The 21,504-nt window shown below is 44.0% G+C and overlaps 1 protein-coding gene across 11 annotated transcripts in view; it reads right to left on the bottom strand.

Annotated features, from left to right (window-relative positions):
• Nucleotides 1-21,504, bottom strand: part of LOC110529583 (protein FAM184A) — a 105,977-nt gene that overhangs the window by 39,502 nt on the left and 44,971 nt on the right. For all 11 annotated transcript variants that reach the window (XM_036985002.1, XM_036985006.1, XM_036985008.1 and 8 more), the window contains 6 exons: nucleotides 19,985-20,120; nucleotides 16,434-16,615; nucleotides 13,877-14,062; nucleotides 9,019-9,141; nucleotides 8,333-8,494; nucleotides 7,032-7,153 (listed from right to left, as the gene is read on the bottom strand). In XM_036985002.1, the coding sequence (XP_036840897.1) occupies nucleotides 7,032-7,153; nucleotides 8,333-8,494; nucleotides 9,019-9,141; nucleotides 13,877-14,062; nucleotides 16,434-16,615; nucleotides 19,985-20,120 (911 nt within the window). The remainder of the gene's footprint in view (nucleotides 1-7,031; nucleotides 7,154-8,332; nucleotides 8,495-9,018; nucleotides 9,142-13,876; nucleotides 14,063-16,433; nucleotides 16,616-19,984; nucleotides 20,121-21,504) is intronic.

The raw sequence follows: 21,504 nt of genomic DNA, 5'->3' as shown, positions 1-21,504 counted from the left end.
GAGTTTTAGTATTGGGATACAGACTTGGAAATCAGTCTTACGCGCACGCGACGAAGAGGACGCGCACCTGCTAATATTATTTTCCTATTGAACATATTCTTTCCGTATGAAATATTATAGTTTAATTACATTTAGGGTATCTGAGGATTAAATAGAAACGTATTTTGAGTTGTTTTAACAAAATTTAGCGGTAGCTTTTTAGATTCCTTTCTCTACATGTTGAACGGAGTTGATTACTTAAATCGATGGCGCCAACTAAACAGACTTTTTGGGATATAAGGACGGATTTTCATCTAACAAAACGACACTACAAGTTGTAGCTGGGACCCTTTGGAAGACAAATCAGAGGAAGATTTTCAAAAAGTAAGTGAATATTTAAATCGCTATTTGTGAATTTATGAAACCTGTGCTTGTGGAATAATATTTTGATGTGGATCGCCGTCCTCAAACAATCGCATGGCATGCTTTCGCTGTAAAGCCTATTGTAAATCAGACAGTGCGGTTAGATTAACAAGAATTTAAGCTTAAAAATGATATAAGACACTTGTATGTTCCTAAATGTTTAATATCCATAATTTTAATTATTATTTATTTGAATTGTGTGCCCTCCAGTTTCACCGGAAGTTGTCCCGCTAGCGGGGCCCCTAGCCTTATGAAGTTGTAACAGCTCAACATTATGTCCTGTATTTGCTGAACATTTCCAGCACGCCGCTGGCTGTCGGAGCTCTGGAGGTGTTCCGAGTCCACATCCTTGGGAACAGAGCAGAGCGTACATCTGTGTAGAATTCCCCACGGCGTCATGCAGACATCTCCCACCTCACCATCTCAGTGCTATCCAATGCCCACATGTTTAACGGCGCTGCAAATACCTTTTAGTAGGAGTGTGGACTGCATGTTAATCGTTATTTATCAGAGAATGACGTTGTTAAGGGCAGGACGCCACCAGTGTTTTTGACCCTCCTAACACCAGATGAGCATCAGGGTGAGTGAGTGCTATGACGCATCACACCAGTTTAGCCCGCTGACACTTCTGCAAGGACATGTGTTGATCCTCATCGCTTCAGAAAAACACAGACACGCAGCTCTCAGGGCCTTTATATTGTAAAGAGCCTCACATTCATATTCATAACCCAGCCCCGAATCCCCAATCTGGCTAATTACCTAGGAGGGCACTCAGCACCTGGTGTGCAGAGGAGATGGAAGAAGTGGTGAGAATGTAGAGAAGACAGAGAGGATTGAGGAGTGTAGGCAGTAGGGGATAATGGAAGAAGGACAGTGGAGCATGTAGAGGAAGGAGAATGGGAGGGTATAGCGAGAATGGAGGAATTACGTCAGTGTGAAATTCCCATTGAGATCCAAGCTTTCACTCTGAACACCAAAAATATGACAGGCAGTCAGTCACAAATGGACTCCATCCAGTGGCGTAGTGCAGTTTCACAGGGACGTTTTTGACCGTCTCCACGGTAGCTCCGTTGACGAGGATGGGGGCATGCCCAGCCTGGTTCCTCCTGAAGTCCACAATCAGCTCGTTTGTTTTGCTGACGTTGAGGGAGAGGTTGTTTACCTGGCACCACGTCGTCAGAGTGCAGACCTCCTCGTCATTGTCGGTAATCAGGCATACTGCTCTCGTGTTGTCAGTGAAATGTATAATTGAGTTGGAACTGTGTACGGCCATGCATCTCTGGGTATACAAGGAGTACAGGAGGGGACGGAGGACGCACCCTTGTAGGGCCCCTGTGTTAAGGACCACAGGAGGAGGTGTTGCTGCCTACCTTCAACACCTGGGGACGGCCCGTCAAAAAGCATCCTCAAAGTATGCATTCCTTTTGTCCAGGTGAGTGAGGGTAGTATCCAGTGCAATGGCGATTGGTGTCTGCTTGGGGCAGGATGTGCACAGCCATGATGATAATCCCCGAGAACTCTCTCGGGAAGATAAAAAGAGCGACATTTGATGACCAACTATTCGAAGTCTGGAGAGCAGAACCTTTGAAGTGCCTGTACATTGCGCCAATCGCAATACTTGTTACTGGTCATGAAGCAGACACCACCACCTTTGTTCTTGCCAGACAGAGAGAGCCCACTTCCTATCTGCTCGATGAACTGTAAAACTCACTGGTTGAATATAATCAATTTGAATGTCGGAGGAAAGCCAAGTCTCAGAAAAACTGAAAAAGTATGTTGCAGAATCTGATGTCCGTCTGGAAGGAGATCCTCGTTCTGAGTTTGTCAAGCTAATTCACTAATGAGTAGTATAAAATGTAATGGAGGACGGGTCGCCCGGCGTCTCAATCGCACTAAGACCCCTCCACGTCTGCCTCTCCATCAGCGTCTTTGTTTTCTTCTATCCGGTAGGACTCCCAGGCTACCCGGTGCCTCACTGACGAGGCTAGAACATTGTTTCCGCTGTCTCTGGGAATTCGGGAAGATCAGGTGGATGGTGAGTACCAAGCAATTCATATTCCAATAGTTCTACCTGGGTGTATGAAGTAATGCATTAAACAAACAGAGCAAGAAAATGAGAGAACACACTAGAAAAAGTAGAAACCTGCAAAGTTTTCTAGGAGCTCGCGGCGAGGCTACCATGTTCATTCAGCATCATCATCCTTTATAATCGTGAGAGAAATTGAACTAGTTAGTTGCTAGCTAGTTAGTTATACACCATGACCTGTTAGTTATACACACTGACCTGTTCACCGAACATGCTACCTTGTCCCGGACCGGCTGTTTTCATCCCTCTCTCTCCCCCTCTACTGCACCTGCTGTCTCGGCCTTTGAATGCTCAGCTACGAAAAGCCAACTGACATTTACTCCTGAGGTGCTGGTAATCTATGAACGTTTGATCTGTCTTAATGGCCATGTACTCTTATAATCTCCACTTGGCACAGTCAGAAAAGGACTGGCCACCCCTCAGAGCCTGGTTCCTCTCTAGGTTTTTCACTAGGTTCCTGCCTTTCTAAGGAATTTTTCCTAGCCACAGTGCTTCTACATCTGCATTGCTTGCTGTTTGGGGTTTTAGACTGGGTTTCTGTATAAGCACTTTGTGACATCATCTGATGTAAAAAGGGCGTCATAAATACATTTGATTGATTGATTATACCTAGGTAACTTACAAGGTTGGGTGACTTTTGTCAAAACGCATCTTATTGTGGATAGCTACTTGTCCCTCATGCTAGCCTTTTCAGCAAAATATCACTTCAGAAACATCAAAATATAAAATATTGATTTGAACAGCATTGTAGACCATCTCTCCCCTCATACTGCAGCTTTAGCTAATCTCAAAATAACAGAGAAATGCTGTGAAAACCATTGGTTGGCATGGAAGAATGGGCCAAAATACCAGCAACAGTGTGTGAAAACCTTGTGAACACTTACAGAAAACGTTTGACCTCTGTCATTGCCAACAAAGGGTATATAACAACGTATTGAGATAAACTTTTGTTATTGACCAAATACTTATTTTCCACCATAATTTGCAAATAAATTCATTAAAAATCCTACAATGTGATTTTCTGGATTGATTAGTTGAAGTGTACCTATGGTGAAAATTACAGGCCGCTCTCATCATTTTAAGTGGGAGAACTTGCACAATTGGTGGCTGACTAAATACTTTTTTCCCCCACTGTACCTAACCATAAACATCAATGCCTTTCTTAAAATCAATACACAGAAGTATATATTTTCAAACCTGCATATTTAGTTAAAATAAATTCATGTTAGCAGGCAATATTAAACTAGGGAAATTGTGTCACTTCTCTTGCGTTCATTGCATGCAGAGTCAGGGTATAGGCAACAGTTTGGGCCGCCTGGCTCGTTGCGAACTAATTTGCCAGAATTTTACGCAATTATGACATAACATTGAAGGTTGTGCAATGTAACAGCAATATTTAGACTTATGGATGCCACCCGTTAGATAAAATACGGAACGGTTCCGCATTTCACTGAAATAATAAACGTTTGGTTTTCGAAATGATCGTTTCTGGATTTGACCATATTAATGACCTAAGGATCGTATTTCTGTGTGTTATTATATTATAATTAAGTCTATGATTTGATAGAGCAGTCTGACTGAGCGGTGGTAGGCAGCAGCAGGCTCGTAAGCATTCATTCAAACAGCACTTTACTGCATTTGCCAGCAGCTGTTTATGACTTCAAGCCTATCAACTCCCGAGATTAGGCTGGCAATACTAAAGTACCTATTAGAAAATCCAATAGTCAAAGGTATTTGAAATACAAATATTATGGAGAGAAATTGTCCTATAATAACTAACTACAACCTAAAACTTCTTACCTGGGAATATTGAAGACTCATGTTAAAAGGAACCACCAGATTTCATGTTAGCTTTTTTACATGGCACATATTGCACTTTTACTTTCTTCTCCAACACTTTGTTTTTGCATTATTTAAACATGTTTCATTATTTGAGACTACATTTATTTTATTGATGTATTATATTAAGTTAAAATAAAAGTGTTAATTCAGTATTGTTGTAATTGTCATTATTACAAATATATATTTATAAAAAAATATATATTTAAAAATGGCCGATTAATCGGTATTGGCTTTTTTGGTCCTCCAATAATCGGTATCATAATTGGTCGACCTCTAATTAATATCCACTATTGGCAGTTTTTTTTTTTTAAGTTTGAAATTGGGATCCTTTGCTCTGGACATGTCACGCCCTGACCATAGTTTGCTTTGTATGTTTTTAGGTTTTGTTTGGTCAGGGTGTGATCTGAGTGGGCATTCTATGTTCGATGTCTAGTTTGTCTGTTTCTGTGTTTGGCCTGATATGGTTCTCAATCAGAGGCAGGTGTTAGTCGTTATCTCTGATTGGGAACCATATTTAGGCAGCCTGTTTTGTCATTGTGGGTTGTGGGTGATTGTCTATGTTAGTACATTTGGTATATAGCTTCACGGTCGTTGTTCATTTATTGTTTTGTTCAGTTTACTTTGTGTTTTCGTCATCCATTAAAATGATGCATTCACACCACACTGCGCTTTGGTCCGCTTCTTACGACGATCGTGACAGGACAAGGGAATTTCCAGGCATAGAGGCGACATGAAATTACTAGTATTGAAAGTATTTAGAAAATTCTCCACATTTATATTTTACTATAAAAATTCCCCTAAATGTATATAAGCTCAAATAATCCTTTTTTTTTTTTCCAACTATAAAAATGTTGTTTCCCTGCTGGACAAGGATTAACCTGACTTTCAAGAATCCCCCCCCATATCTGGGGCACACCAACGCCAATAACTGCATCTCTCACAAAGCTTTCATTTGACTGAGGTAAATCTCAATTGATAGAAACTGACTGTGGATGTTCATTATACCCAGTTCTGACATCACCGCAATGAAACACACAGTAGCGAAGCTCCCTGTTCTATTCTAGCCGTCTGGAATGGTGGACCTTAAAGGGCTTACTCTCTCAGAACATACACAGAGCCAGACCAGCTCTGTTCAATCATTTTCTGTCTGTGACGCTACGTGTGTGTGTATTCTCCATGTGTTCTCTGTGCAGGTGTGCAGGTGTGTCATAGACGCTGCGGTGCGGTCGGGTGGTGCCGCCCATCTGCATTGTCCCTCTTGCTAATGCAGTTCATGTTCAAGCCCACCATTACATAAGGTAAACAGAGAGAGGAGGTTTTAAATGTGGGTATTTCTGCTGCTGTATCTCGCTCCACATCACCAGCAGGTGGAGAGATGTGTCTGACAGTCCGTCACAGGACATGAAAGAGAGGTGCTCCTTAGCACCTCCTCCTACTGAGAAGGGCCTAGAACAGAGGAGGGAGGAGGAAAATGGGAATATCTCTCCCTCTGCCTTTACCTCTCTCTTTCTCTCTCTCGCTCTCCCTGAGTGGCATGTTGGCTCGAGTTCGACATGGCAGAAGTACAATCAGAACCCCCGGGGGTTGTGTTTTGCATTATGCTTTACTAGAGAAAAAGCAGTCTTCAATTTAGTTTTAATTACTATCTCACTTAATAAAAACCCTAAATGCTGTCAGAACTAAAGAGCATGTAAAATGCATAACTTACAAATTACAAAATGAAAAGGCGCTGAAGGGGAATGCAACTGTGAAATATGAACATTGCGAGAGAGGAGGGTAAATGAAACCTAATTACAGTACACGAGATAAAGAGGAGGACAGGAGAAAACTTTGAGCTGATCTGGATGGTGTTATTGTAGAAGTCCATGTGTAGCAGAGCCTTCCTGGTGATCAGGCATCCCTAATGCTGTATTAACATTGACCCCAGCAAGGGAGAGAGACACTAATTGGACTGTCTGATGAGCTAGGATGAACTTCCTCCTCCTCCTCCTCATCTCCAGTGTCACATCTCTGAGCTGCAGTTCTGTTCACACCGTGATTCACATGTCCCTGATGCGCTGTGGTCGACATTGAGATTCAAATGGCCCTTTATTGTGCCAACAAAATGTTTTTACACTTGAAATTCATAAGCAGTGGCTTGTCACTCGGGCTCAATTCCCTTGGTAAACAACCGCTTTTGCTTCAGACGAAAAACACATTTAGAGGTAGACGAGGGCAGCGGCTGAACAAATGTTGTGAAAAATGAAGGCCCATATTTTGGGGCAGTATAATTTCACATCATCATCATCTCCTCCTCTTTCACTTGCACACTAACTCAATGTGTGACCTAGCTAGCTACAGTACTTACAAGTACAGCATTATTAGTGTTATTATTACTCTAATGATCTGTGTGGACGCTGAGCCCTCTAAAGATAATTCCAATGGTCACAGGCCTTTTCAGTGGTCATAATCTGTGTTGCAGCACTGGCTCTTTTTAAATGAAGCCGTCCATTCATAATCCTCTGAGCCAGGGAGAGAAGGACCTCCTGCTGGGGAGAGACCAGCCCTGGACTGGTATTATTAGTATGAAGCTGGATTCACTCTTTCACTTAACTTCTCCATCGCCATCCTTGGCACATCTCAACCAAATTAACCCCAGGGCCAAGGCAGACCCAAAAACAAGAAATGCATGTACGCACACACACACACACACCACACACACCTTAACGTCTCGGTCCACTTGAGCTCCAGTTCCAGTGCCATCTTGTCCATCTTGAGCTTCTCGTCCTCTTTAATAGTGATGACTTTAGCCTCGTGCTGCTTCTTCTGGGCCTCCATCTCTCCCTGAGACGGGGAAGGAGAAAGACAGAAAGACAGGAATAAAGAGAGAAAGGGTTAATGATATTAACTCTCATGATAAACAACACAATTGAGCATGAGATCTAACCATGTATGGACAGGAGTCAACACACATTACTACCAATGAGGATCTTGGGGGCCTGTGTGAACATGGGTGCTCTGTGCTCTGTGTGATCAGTCAGAGGAGAGGAAAAACAGCCTGGACCTACTACCATCAATGCCGCTCCAAAACTTCCCCTGACATTCATTCAGACTACAGCCTGCTTCATTACGCAGGACCAGAGCGAGGGAGCGAGAGAGGGAAGAGGAGAGAGGGGAGCCTCAGAAGGTCAATGGCATAATGAAGTGCCAATGCCACATGGGCTCCTTAAAGATGAGAACAAAATTTACAATCTGAGCCTGATTAGGTATGTCAACCCAAAGCTGCTGGAAAGCCTGCTTAGTATATGAAGAATTGGAATCTGGGACAAAGCTGCTGGAAAGCCTGCTCGGCATATGAAGAATTGGAATCTGGGACAAAGCTGCTGGAAAGCCTGCTTAGTATATGAAGAATTGGAATCTGGGACAAAGCTGCTGGAAAGCCTGCTTGGCATATGAAGAATTGGAATCCGGGACAAAGCTGCTGGAAAGCCTGCTTGGCATATGAAGAATTGGAATCTGGGACAAAGCTGCTGGAAAGCCTGCTTGGCATATGAAGAATTGGAATCTGGGACAAAGCTGCTGGAAAGCCTGCTTGGCATATGAAGAATTGGAATCTGGGACAAAGCTGCTGGAAAGCCTGCTTGACATATGAAGAATTGGAATCTGGGACAAAGCTGCTGGAAAGACTGCTTGGCATATGAAGAATTGGAATCTGGGACAAAGCGGGTGGACGTGATAGATTTAGTAAGGGAATAGACTCAAGGCTATTCAGTACAGATAAACTTTATTACCCCCATAAATAAGCTTAATATACAATCAATAAATACCTGGTCAGAAGAGGGAATGAGGAAGGAAAATCATTAGGGTGCCTGTTGGAGAATCCAATGGCTCCCTGATGAGGTAACCCCACCAAGGACCCATAAAAAATCAATTTGTGTGTGTTTGCGTGTGCCTGCCTGTGTGTGTGTGTGTGTGTGTGTGTGTATGTATGTGTGTGTGTGTGCGCTGTAACAGTGCTATCACCTGCAGGGCGGTCAGCAGGTTGCTGGTCTCTCTCAGTCTGGCCCTGGTAGCGTCCAACTCCTCCACTAGTTTGTCCTGGGCCTCCTTCAGGTTGGAGATGTGTCCCTCTGCTGAACCCATGCCCTGCTCACCCTCCTTCACCAGCTCCTGCAGGCGCAACACCTGCACACAGGGGAGGGACAGGGAGGGAGGGAGAGCAGACCCACACTCAGCACAGAACAAGAATAAAGGCTAGAAGTCTATCATACACCACAGTACCCAGACAGGCTTTAAAAACGGCTGTAATAAAGTAGAGTCAAATATATTCCCTTTTGTAATAAATTACAATTGGGAATCTGCACTTGAAATGAGTCAAGACACACTCTACACATCAGCAGCTGTTCTCTAGAAGTCTATCTCAGTGCTCAGAGAGGCCTTAATATCTTAACCAGCTGTAATGAACTCCTAGACATTCCCTTCAGAGTTGGGAAGAGTTGGGAAACTGCACTTCAAATGAGCCAAGACATACATTCCTGCTGTTATTTTCCTTTCAAACCTGGTTTGTTTTCTGAGAATCGAAAGCATCAAAATTCAAAGAACACCAATTAGCACCAGTAATTCTAATTCTATGTGTCTGACCACAATACATGGTCAAAATGAATTGAGAAAGAGGAGAGATCTGATAGGTAGAGTGACTCATGACTGACCTCCTGATTGGCTTGTTCAAGTTTGGCGGCGAGCTCCTCCCTCAGGCTGTCCAGTTGTTGTCTGAGAAGGTTCTTCTGCTCCACCAATGAGAGCCTCTCCCTCTCAAACTGCTGCTCCATTTCCTGTAGGCATACCACAAAGACTGTTATAATAATACCAGCACAATAACCATTACAGGGCTTACAATATTATAGGCTTTTTATGAATTGAAAATACTTTGTAGATATAATTGTGCTTTTAGAGGAAAATCAATGAGGAAAATCAATGACAGTTTAAAAGGGAATGAATAGTACATGAAAGGACAATAGTTGGCATTATTCACATGAATACACTAATAAAAAGAGTTTTGTCAGCATCGTTGTTACACAATCCGGTAATATGGATTCAGTGGAGCTCTTTGGAGGAGGGCTTGTTTCGAGAGCTGTTATATTTAGGAGGTTGTGTGTGTGTGTGTTTAAATCACAAGTGACACATTAAATGTGGTACCCCAGGGCAGGTGGTTAATATCCTGCTGGGAAAACAGATGACATGAGTGAGTTCATTATTTAAGCAAAGTCAGGCCACTCAAGACAAAGATGTCTGCAAAGCAAATAAAAGATGCAGCGTTTACTGATAAAAGTCATGTCACATTATGGAATTCCATTTGCAGGGAGGAAAGATTTTTCCGCTGTGACGGTGCGATATCACAGATCAAATGCAGCCTTCAGACATTTCTCGTATGGCATAGATCGCTAGTCTACCATTTCACTCTCATTGCAGGATATTTGTGCCAGTAGACGACACCAAAGTGACAATATAAATCAGTAGACATCACCATAGCAGGGACAGGCCAATGAGATGGAGGGAATGAGTGGCATTTTTTAGCACCAGGCATGGAAATGCCATGAAATTCTCAACAGCTCTGCATCTCTTAACGTCAGCGCTGATTCAACTGTGGACAGGACATTGTTCAAACCCCTTCATATAGGCCTACATCTTCTACGAAAACAGAAGTCTTGACCACTTTCATAAAAACATTATGACTAGTATATTACTCTTAAGAGTTTGTTCTTAACTGACTTGCCTAGTTAAATAAAGGTAAAATAAAATAAAACTCTGAAAGGACGCCTTGGAGCTAAATCAATGACTGCCAAATAAACACTAAATGCATTGAGCTGACTAGTGACAGACTACTATGTGAACCATGTCCACTCCAATATTAAGGTTCCTCTGATACAGAAGGGGATTGACACTCTGCAGCATGATCCTCTCCCTCTGTAACTTCGGTTCATGCTTTCCAATGACCCAAAATGGAATATACCACAGACACATCAAAGTGCAATCTCAAAAGGTCTTTATATGAGCAGAAGACTGGTCAGCGCGATGGACTAAGTAAGGCTGAGTACTGCGCTGCACACTGTAGGTGCGTGTCTGGTAGGTTAAGGCTACATCGTTTAGCGCTTTCATCCTTCTCTGCACTCACATATGCAAATAGGAGCTCATCTATGTTTCGTGATCCCATCCCAACAAGAGTGTATGACATTATGCATTTAATCTTGTTAGAGTCTTCCCCTATGTTTATTTTTTACACTGGGTGTCAAGTTAAGGGATGTGTGTGCGAAGACGTTGAGTTCCCATTTCCCACGCTTCTTGAATAAGTGCATACTCTTCAAAGCTTCTAAACGTTTAGTGTGCCACACAAAGTCTGTCAGCCGGGCCACTGTAGTTTGACTAGTCACTAGTTCTATCTCAGTGTCCAAACTAAAAAGTCCATCCCACACCTTGGTGCTGACGACAAAATGACTCTCTGCTGTACGCAGAGGAAGAGCCTGGGGGAGTTGGCCCAAAATATGATGTCAGCTGCCGCCACATGGCCTTGTCAAGCTGCTCTTTGCGACTACAATGACTCACCGCCGCACAAACATCGACCCATTTCATTATGCTCTCCTTTCTCCGCTCTCTCCATTCCCATTTGAGAGAGCGAGGAGCAGAGATGATAGATAGAGAAATTCTCTCTCACTCACACACACACACACACACACACACACACGGGATCGACCAACGTTTGTCTGCCTGAGATAAGGTTCCTGAAAGCAGCTGGTGAGGTGCAGACAGGTGTAATCACAGTCTTCCTCTGCCGATGAGACTCCGGAGCTCAAATAGCATCCTGGTGGAAGAACAAGAGGGGTCGTTACCTCCATTTCCTCCCATTTAAAACAAGAGGGGTCGTTACCTCCATTTCCTCCCATTTAAAACAAGAGAGGTCGTTACCGCCATTTCCTCCCATTTAAAACAAGAGGGGTCGTTACCTCCATTTCCTCCCATTTAAAACAAGAGGGGTCGTTACCTCCATTTCCTCCCATTTAAAACAAGAGGGGTCGTTACCTCCATTTCCTCCCATTTAAAACAAGAGGGGTCGTTACCTCCGTTTCCTCCCATTTAAAACAAGAGGGGTCGTTACCTCCATTTCCTCCCATTTAAAACAGGAAGGAGAAACAGTGGAAAATGTGTTGACTATGAAGAATTAACAGGGTCATTGTGTGTCAGAGACACCCACGCACGTACACACATTCCAAAGCCCATGAGGAAAGCCACTGTCATCCTTCAAATTGCCAGAGAGTAGTGGCCACAATGGTGTTAGGTTGGCCGGCCCTGATATAAACAAGGGACTGGCTAATTACATCGGCTTAACCCAACATCTGTCATTTGGCCGGTATTTTATTACATAAAGAGTAAATCATGCAACCATGTTGGAGAGGGACGAGTTGACAGGAGCCTTTGGCAGCTACCGAGCTGAGAAATAAAAAGATGACTAATTGCATTTTGGCTGAGTCAATCGTGCATGTCTTTTGAGTGCTTTAATTGAATATGTTATCAGTCAGGGATATCAAAACAGACAGTTTAGTCATGTCACTGCAGCAGATGTTTTCAAGCAGATAGAAAACAAAAAAAGAGTAATTATTTAATAGAGTGAGAGCCAGGTTCTGTCAGCATCTCCAACACCTCGGCATAGGCAGGTCCTGGAACAGTGTGTGTGTGTGTGTGTTTGAGTGGTTGGGCTGAGCAGAGCGGGGTGGGGAGATTGTTGTCATGGTAGTTTATAACGAGGCGTGGGTGCTAGGCACTGCTCTACTGCCTGCAGGACTAGAGCTGAGGCAGCAGAGCTCTGAGCCCTGACACACACAGAGAGCACACTGGGAAAGAGGCAGACACAGGCCTGGGACACACAGACACAACCTGAGAGACACAGACACAACCTGGGACACACAGACACAACCTGAGAGACACAGACACAACCTGGGACACACAGACACAACCTGGGACACACAGACACAACCTGGGACACACAGACACAACCTGAGAGACACAGACACAACCTGAGAGACACAGACACAACCTGAGAGACACAGACACAACCTGAGAGACACAAACACAACCTGAGAGACACAGACACAACCTGGGACACACAGACACAACCTGGGACACACAGACACAACCTGAGAGACACAGACACAACCTGAGAGACACAGACACAACCTGAGAGACACAGACACAACCTGGGACACACAGACACAACCTGGGACACACAGACACAACCTGGGACACACAGACACAACCTGGGACACACAGACACAACCTGGGACACACAGACACAACCTGGGACACACAGACACAACCTGGGACACACAGACACAACCTGAGAGACACAGACACAACCTGGGACACACAAACACAACCTGAGAGACACAGACACAACCTGAGATACACAGACACAACATGGGACACACAAACACAACCTGAGAGACACAGACACAACCTGAGAGACACAGACATGGCGGAGGTACATTGCACTGGGCTCTCATACAGAGAAGGCTGAACAGAGAGAAATACCTAATCAAGAACTGAGCAAAACAGGGCCCTAAAAGCTGAGGGAGACTAGTGACAAACCACATTACAGCAAGGAAACTATATATTTTTTTGGATGGGTCTGTTGTCAACCAATATAACCAATCTCTTTCTGTATGATTTTAAACCACTAGACATCCATAGTGGAAGCACTTATGTGTTCTGTGTGGAATGGAAGGCAGCACTTGAGGGTAGTCAAAGCTATACCAGCATAGAGCTGTTCTCAACACTCATGGGACTGCCTTGACAAGTAGCTCTGACAAGCTGTAGAGCCAAACCAGCACGGAAAAGCCTGGAATTCATGCATGCAAATGACATGGAGGGACTTGGAGGAAAGATAAGCTGTTCTGCCCATGGTAATGAGTCTCTCGCTCTCTCCCTTCTCCTCTCTCTCTTTCTGGCTATCCACGGCTCTCTTTCTCGGTCTCTACAGAGTGGTTCCACCAGCTGTTTGTAGTCCGTGATTAATTAAAAACCTATTTCAAACTGGTAATCATTGGGCTTTCATAATAAGGTTCAGACTCAGCATTGACCTTTTCTCTTATCCCCACATTCAATTAGTAGAAGAGAATCATTGTTTCAACTGTTGTTCTTTAGTCTTGCTGTTGGATCCTATGTGACTTGGTTCATTAGGGTGGTTGTAATGGCACTGTGCACTGCAAGAGCAGATGAGTGTAGTTTGGTATAGATATGCACAATAATGCAATTAGATAATGTATTACCCCGTAAGCCAAGGCCATTTGCTATTCATAACAATAGCCAAATCATAGCAAATCATAGCTTGGAGGTGAAGTGATTGTTTCTGCAGTGGAAATCCCAATCCCATCCCATTGCTGAGGTGTGTAGGTGCAGTTTCGCTGCTGTGTGTGTGTGTGTGTGTGTGTGTGTGTGTGTGTGTGTGTTGCGTAGATTCAGTGCAGTGTTACCTAAGGTGTGTGTGTGTGTGTGTGTGTGTGTGTACACTCTTCTTACGGCCAGTAGCCAGCTCCTCTCCGTCTCGGCAGTAGTCTGTGTGTTCTCCAGGGTGGTCCGGTGTTTTTTCGACAGCTCCTCCAGCGCCCGGGTCTGTGACTCTTTGAAGTGGGCGGCATCGTCCTCGTATTTGGCACGCATGTTTACCATCTCCTTCTCATACATCTGCTTCTCCTCCCGTAGAGTCTGACAGAACAACACAGACACAACACCATGACAGTATGCCCTGTGATAATCAAAAGACGTTTGATTCTAGTTTTATTAAAACCCAGCTGTGAACAGAATGCTAAACTCATTACTGTCTTATTTCTATTTCCTTTGAGTCATTTGAGTGAGCTTGAGTCAGCCACGTACAGGTAACATGTGAACGGCTGTTTGGTGTCTTGTAACGGAGGAAAGTGACAGCCTGAAGATGCTTCAAATCCCCTCTGACACATTATTCCCATTCAGAGATGAGGCTCAAGCAGCAAGCCAAAACGAACGGAGAGAGAGGCCTCTATTACCAGACAAGAGAGAGAGAGAGCAGCGTTTCTCAGCATGCCAGTGGCCCAGTGGATTACTGCACAATTCACTCACACCTCCGTTCACAGCAGGTTGCCATAGTAACACCTAACTCAAGGCTATGGTAATGGCAAACAGAACAGAAGATTTCCTAGAAACTGGAGAGATGAGGTCAGGTTTTCAGGCTACAGCATTGCGGTAAAAGTGGCTAGGGCTCCCGAGTGGCGCAGCGGTCTAAGGCACTGCATCTCAGTGCAAGAGGCTTCATTACAGTCCCTGGTTCGAACCCAGGCTGTATCACATCCGGCCGTGATTGGGAGTCCCATAGGGCGGCGCACAATTGGCCCAGTGTCGTCCGGGTTTTGCCGGGGTAGGCCGTCATTGCAAATAAGAATTTGTTCGCTCCCTGACTTGCTTCGTTACATAAAGGTTAAAGAGAGACAGGGACATAGCATTGAGTCACTGTCACTGTCAACAGAACACGCTACCTGTCTTGAGAGCGTATTGATAACAGGAGGTTGGTGGCACCTCCATTGGGGAGGACGGGCTCGTGGTAATGGCAGGAGCGGAGTAAGTGGAATGATATCAAATACGTCAAACACATGGTTTGATGTCATTCCATTCGCTCCGTTCCAGCACTTATTATGAGGCGTCCTCCCCTCAGCAGCCTCCACTGATATCGTCATGCAGAACGGCATATTGCGAAAGCTTCAACTGTACATTTTACCATAATGTAAACGATGAATGAAAAATAGATTATACTTGACATTCATTTACGGGGGAAGTGCAGTTTGTCTTCGGCTCTACTGTTGGTAAATAAGGAGCATGACCATCTGCAGTTTTGTGTGTTCAGAAGCCATGCATATTTCAGGGCTCCGTAACTCCTGAGAGCACAGAGGACTTTCCAAGGAGCCATCTAAATGCTTAGTCGTAAAATCTGAGTTTATATGTGTAATCTGACATTAATAATTGAAGTTAAATGCTATTTTACAACCAGAAAGCATGGCTGAAAGAAAAATGCTGACTATAGTGGAAGTAGCAGCCATGGCTAATAGTTGAGATATATGAAGCGAATTGTGACACAAAATGGATGTCTATTTACAGCTAAAGTGTAGTCTCCTAAATCGAAATAATCAGCTAAACGTCAACAAAAAATGGTTTTGTCCAGTAACTTCTCTTTCCAAGATGTTGAGTTTTGGGAATAGCGCTCAGCCATTAATCAAAATGTTGAGCTTCCTTTCGGTTATTTAACAACTAATTGACCGACGTTGGTTCAATTACTTGAATTCCATTTAGTTAGTGAGCTCAACGCGCCGTTTTCTCTAGGGAGAAATCAAACTATTCACGAGAGAATTTGTCAAGAACTATGGGCTGTTGGGCTGATTGGAAGTTTTCATTAGGCAAATAATCAACCTAGTTCATCACAGAAACGTGAGATAACGTTAGATGGTTGACTGGCTGGCTGCTACTGTCTGGGCAGAGATCAGATGATGACGGAATGAAAAATAAGACAAAAAAAACTAAGTAATATACACAACTGTAATATTTTATTAAAGTAAGTAAAGTAAGTGAATAAATGATGGTTTAATAAGTGTCCAGCAGTAATGGGCATTCACTACCATCAAGGGGCTCATATAGTTTAATTCTGTGTTGTTACAGCATTCAACCCACTGTCAGGAAGAAGGCAGGTGATGGCTGAGGGAACCTCTAAAATAATTTTAATGTCATTATTTGATAACGCATTTAATGTTTTTTTTTTTTTATTGAAACACAAATCGAAAACCGTGATAATTTTTTAATAGTCAAACCGACCTCACAAAGCACTAATCGCTCAGCACTAGTAGTGAATTAAACATGGAGGGGTGGATTTAGGCCCTGCAGCAGCTGATGGCCAGTAAAGCAGTGAGGAGTGTTTAACTGGGGTGATCTGTTGTAAACACGTTCAAACCTAATATTTTCTCTTTAGAGGAGCTGGTGCAGAATAAGAGTCTGTCCTCAGACAACTCCAGGCTCCAGTGGCAGAAATACAGTTCCCTCCACACCCCTGAAGGCTCACCTTCTCCAGGGAGAGAATTTGTTGCCTCTGCCTGTCGTCCAGTGCTTGGGACTTGTTCTGCAGGGCCCCGCGTTCCTCTTCTAGACGTACCACTTTGTCCTTCAGACGAGACTTCTCAGACTCCAGGTCCCGGATGGCTGCCTCGTGGTTCATCTGAGTGGCTTGCAGGCTGCCAATGTGACCTGCAGAGGAGAGGAAGAGAGAGAGAGATAGAGAGAGATGAAGAGAGAGAACACAGTGACAAACAGTCCAGCCAGACAGGGCTATTAGAATGACATTACCTGTAACAGCAGTGTAACCACAGAGAGTTGCCCTGGGTCAATGTACTGTTTAAACATTGACGTTTCGGTGAGCCAGTATTTCATTGCCAGATTAAATATTGATGCAGCAAGGCATCACTAATAATCAAATGAGATCACACAGGCATGGCTGTGAGTATACAGCAGGGCTGGCTGCAGTATAGACCGTACAAAGTGCAGCACGCCGTAAACTAGGCATAATTAATTTGAACACGGCTTTCACCTCCTTGGGCTCATGACTACCATCAATGCAGGGATACACCATTTCACCATTAAACAGTTATGTTACAGCAGTTCAGATTAGCCCAAGTAGCCGTGATGCTAATATTCTAAGTGTTTCTCCAACAGCTAAGAGGTGAGTGTTTTCAGCAGCAGCAGCAGCAGCCTCTCTGTGTCTGATGCCAAACATGGGGCTGCAGATATATACAGTACTACACAGCTACACAATAGGCACCACAGAACATTCCAGACACAAAGGCAAACAAGTTTTTTTTCTCTCTGTCCTTGATGTATACCTTGACCACGGTATGACAGGCATTTGAACCACAACAGATGTTGCAGGGCTAGATAAGAGCTAGGTGAGGGGGTCTATGTAAGCCCTCTCCCCATCAGGGTACATTCCAGAGCCAGGGGGGGGGGGGGGGTGGTGAAGAGGTCTCGGAGCAGAGCTGGGGCTAGGCTGCAGAGCACACTGGACCTCTGTTGCCGGGATACCGGAGAAGTTATTTGTCACAGCACAATCTCCTGTCAACAGGTACACTAGCTGAAGCTGGAGCTACCTACCTCCAGAATGAATTAAAAACGTCTATCTGGGTTCTGGTTCATTCTGCCATCCACTGGGAATGTATCATACCAGTGAAAAGGAAAGAGTTGCGTGACACATAATTGAGAATAGCTGGAAGCCTATATACAGTAGGTTTGAGCCTGTGTACCTGTGAAAATATCTGATGCAAACTGGTGCAAATACTTTTTTAACCAACATTATTTTAATATTTCATGACTTGAAGTTGTTGATATATACATTTGAAGTCAGAAATGTACATACACGTAGGTTGGAGTCAATAAAACTCGTTTTTCAACCTCTCCACAAATGTCTTGTTAACAAACTATAGTTTTGGCAAGTTGGTTAGGACATCTACTTTGTGCATGACAAGTCATTTTTGACTGTTGACAGACAGATTATTTCACTTATAATTTACTGGATCACAAATCCAGTGGGTCAGAAGTTTACTGTGCCTTTAAACAGCGTGGAAAATTCCAGATGTCATGGCTTCAGAAGCTTCTGATAGGCTAATTGACATCATTTGAGTCAATTGGAGGTGTACCTGTGGATGTATTTCAAGGCCTACCTTCAAACTCAGTGCCTCTTTGCTTGACATCATGGGAAAATCTAAAGAAATCAGCCAAGACCTCAGAAAAAAAAATCATAGACCTCCACAAGTCTGGTTCATCCTTGGGAGCAATTTCCAAACGCCTGAAGGTACCACGTTCATTTGTATAAACAATAGTACGCAAGTATAAACACCATGGGACCATGCAGCCCTCATACCGCTCAGGAAGGAGAAGCGTTCTGTCTCCTAGAGATGAATGTACTTTGGTGCAAAAGTGCAAATCAAATCCAGAACAAGAGCAAAGAACCTTGTGAAGATGCTGGAGGAAACCGGTACAAAAGTATCTATATCCATAGTAAAACGAGTCCTATATAAACACAACCTGAAAGCCGCTAAGCAAGGAAGAAGCCACGGCTCCAAAACCACCATAAAAAAGACTGTGCCTCCTGGGCGGCGCAGTGGTCTAAGGCACTGCATCGCAGTGCTAGCTGTGCCACCAGAGATTCTGGGTTCGAGCCCAGGCTCTGTCGCAGCCGGCCACGACCGGGAGGCCCATGGGGCGGCGCACAATTGGCCCAGCGTCGTCCGGGTTATGGAGAGTTTGGCCGGCAGGGATATCTTTGCGCACAAGCAACTCCTGTGTTGGGCCGGGCGCAGTGCACGCTGACCAGTGCACGCTGACCAGTGCAAGCTGACCAGTGCACGCTGACCAGGTCGCCTGGTGTACTCTGAAGCGGCTGGCTTCCGGGTTGGATGTGCATTGTGTCAAGAAGCAGTGCGGTTTGGTTGGGGTGTCTTGTGATGTGTTTCGGAGGACTCGTGGCTCTTTGCCTCTCCCGATGGGAGTATGCAGCGATGAGACAAGACTGTAATCGCTTGGATATTGGATACAATGAAATTGGGGAGAAAAAAGGGGGTAAAAAAACAACAACAAAAACAGACTACGGTATTCAACTGCACATGGAGACAAAGATCGTACTTTTTGGAGAAATGTCCTCTGGTCCGATGAGGAGGAAAAAGCTTGCAAGCTGAAAAACACCATCCCAACCCTGAAGCACAGCATCATGTTGTGGGGGTGCTTTGGTGCAGGAGGGACTGGTGCACTTCACAAAATGGATGGCATCATGAGAGAGTAAAATTACGTGGATATATTGAAGAAACATCTCAAGACATCAATTAGGAAGTTAAAGCTTGTGGGTCTTCCACATGGACAATGACCCCAAGCATACTTCCAAAGTTGTGGCAAAATGGCTTAAGGACAACAAAGTCATGGTATTGGAGTGGCCATCACAAAGCCCTGACCTCAATTCTATAGAAAATGGGTGAGCAGAACTGAAAAAGCGTGTGTGAGCAAAAGAGATGCCTCAGTTACACCAGCTCTGTAAGGAGGAATGGACCAAAATTCACCCTATTGTGGGAAGCTTGTGGAAGGCTACCCGAAACGGTTGACCCAAGTTAAACAATTTAAAAGGCAATGCTACCAAATACTAATTGAGTGTATGTAAACTTCTGACCCATTGGGAATGTGATGAAAGAAATAAAAGCTGAAATAAATCATTCTCTCTACTATTATTTTGACATTTCACATTCTTAAAATAAAGTGGTGATCCTAATTGACCTATGACAGGGAATATTTACTAGGAATAAATGTCAGGAATTGTGAAAAAGTGAGTTTAAATGTATTTGGCTAAGGTGTATGTAAACTTCCGACTTCAACTGTACATAGACTTAAACGTTGGGGGAAATCAAGTTTGGACTAAGAGTGTTGTGGGTCATTATTCAAATTGTGGTTAATTAGTGTTGTTCAGGTAGTGCGGTACTGTGGGTTGTAACAGAGAAAGGAGGGAAGAAGAGGGGAAGAGAAGGATAGCGTAGAGTGTAGGATAAAAAGGCTTGGGAGGAGGGTGGCATGCTAACTCACTGGCTTTGAGGAGGATCTCTGTGGCCTGCTGCTGCACACGATCTCTGGTGGCCTCCAGCTCACACTCCGCCTCCTTCTGTCGAATCTCCACGATCTCGGCATCCTGCGTCACCTCGTCCAGCTGTTTGCTCAACTCCTGGAGCATAGACAGAGATACACAGAGCACAGGTTAGCTTACCCTCCTGAGGCACAGACACGCATAACACAGGGTCAACTTCCTGACCCGTGTTCATTCTCTCTGCCAGAACAATGAAACAGTATATATATATACACACGACTCACTCACTCATATGCTCTAATAATCATTTAACTTTCTCTACATCGCTCTCTTTTTTTCTTTCCTGCATTTGCACTCTCTCTGTAGAGATGTAGAGCTCGAGAAACTAGCCACTTTTCATTCTTAATTGGACAGATTTTACAGTATGGTGCATGTTCTCTACTGCTCTCAAGGACTGGCCATGAAATAGTCACTTAGATTTACATTTCCCATGGGAATATAGTCCATATGGAAGTGGAGTTCTAATGCATATGTAAATATATTGACTAGTCTGGTGGGGCAGTAGGAAGCAGGGAGGCATGTAGCCTAGAGGTTAAGAGCATTAGGCCAGTAACCGAAAGGTCGCTGGTTTGAATCCTTAAGCCGACTAGATGAAAAACAATCCGTTGATGTGCCCTTAAAGGAATATTTTGGCATTGAGGCCTTTTATGTAATTCCCCATTTTATATGTCTCTATGTCTCTTTATATGTATTCAGTATGAAGGAAGCTAAGGTAGTAGACTAACGTAGCATGCTAACAGATAACCATAAACTTCCATTTATTGCGCTAAAGTTAGTTAGCATTGGCTCCCGAAACTACTAACTTACTTCATACTGGAGAAAGACACATACAAATGGTATCCACAAGTTCATCTGACTTTGGGGAAGTAGATAAAGGGCCTCATTGCCAAAATCCCGTAGTATCCCTTTAAACAAGGCACTTAACCCTAATAGCTCCTGTAAGTCGCTCTGGATAAGAGCATCTGCTAAATAACTAAGATGTCAATTTGAAATGTAAACCTTTTTCTGAAGGATCGGTGTGGGGAGAACTTGTTTTTGATTTTGGGACTATATGTCCTCAAGCTAAAATATGATATTAAATTTAAGAACGCCTCGGTGCATCTCCAAATATTAATTTGGAGTTGTAAAGTATCTTAGGCCTTAAGTGCCACATTCCCTCATAAGGCCCGGTTTATATCTATCCTTATAGATACCGGGGCCCCTCAGGGGTGTGTGCTTAGTCCCCTCCTGTACTCCCTGTTCACCCACAACTGAGTGGCCAAGCACGACTCCAACACAATCATTAAGTGTGCTGATGTCACAACAGTGATCACCGACAACGATGAGACCTGGCAGTGTGGTGCCTGGACAACAACCTCTCCCTCAACATGAGCAAGACAAAAGAGCTGATCATGGACTGATCATGACCGGTTGCATCACCGCCTGGTATGGTAACTGCTCAGCATACAACCATAAGGCGCTA

This window comes from Oncorhynchus mykiss, chromosome 8, assembly GCF_013265735.2.
Source record: "Oncorhynchus mykiss isolate Arlee chromosome 8, USDA_OmykA_1.1, whole genome shotgun sequence".
Taxonomy (NCBI): domain Eukaryota; kingdom Metazoa; phylum Chordata; class Actinopteri; order Salmoniformes; family Salmonidae; genus Oncorhynchus; species Oncorhynchus mykiss.
Note: the sequence above shows the minus strand (reverse complement) of the source record. Positions and strands in the feature narration are given on the sequence as shown.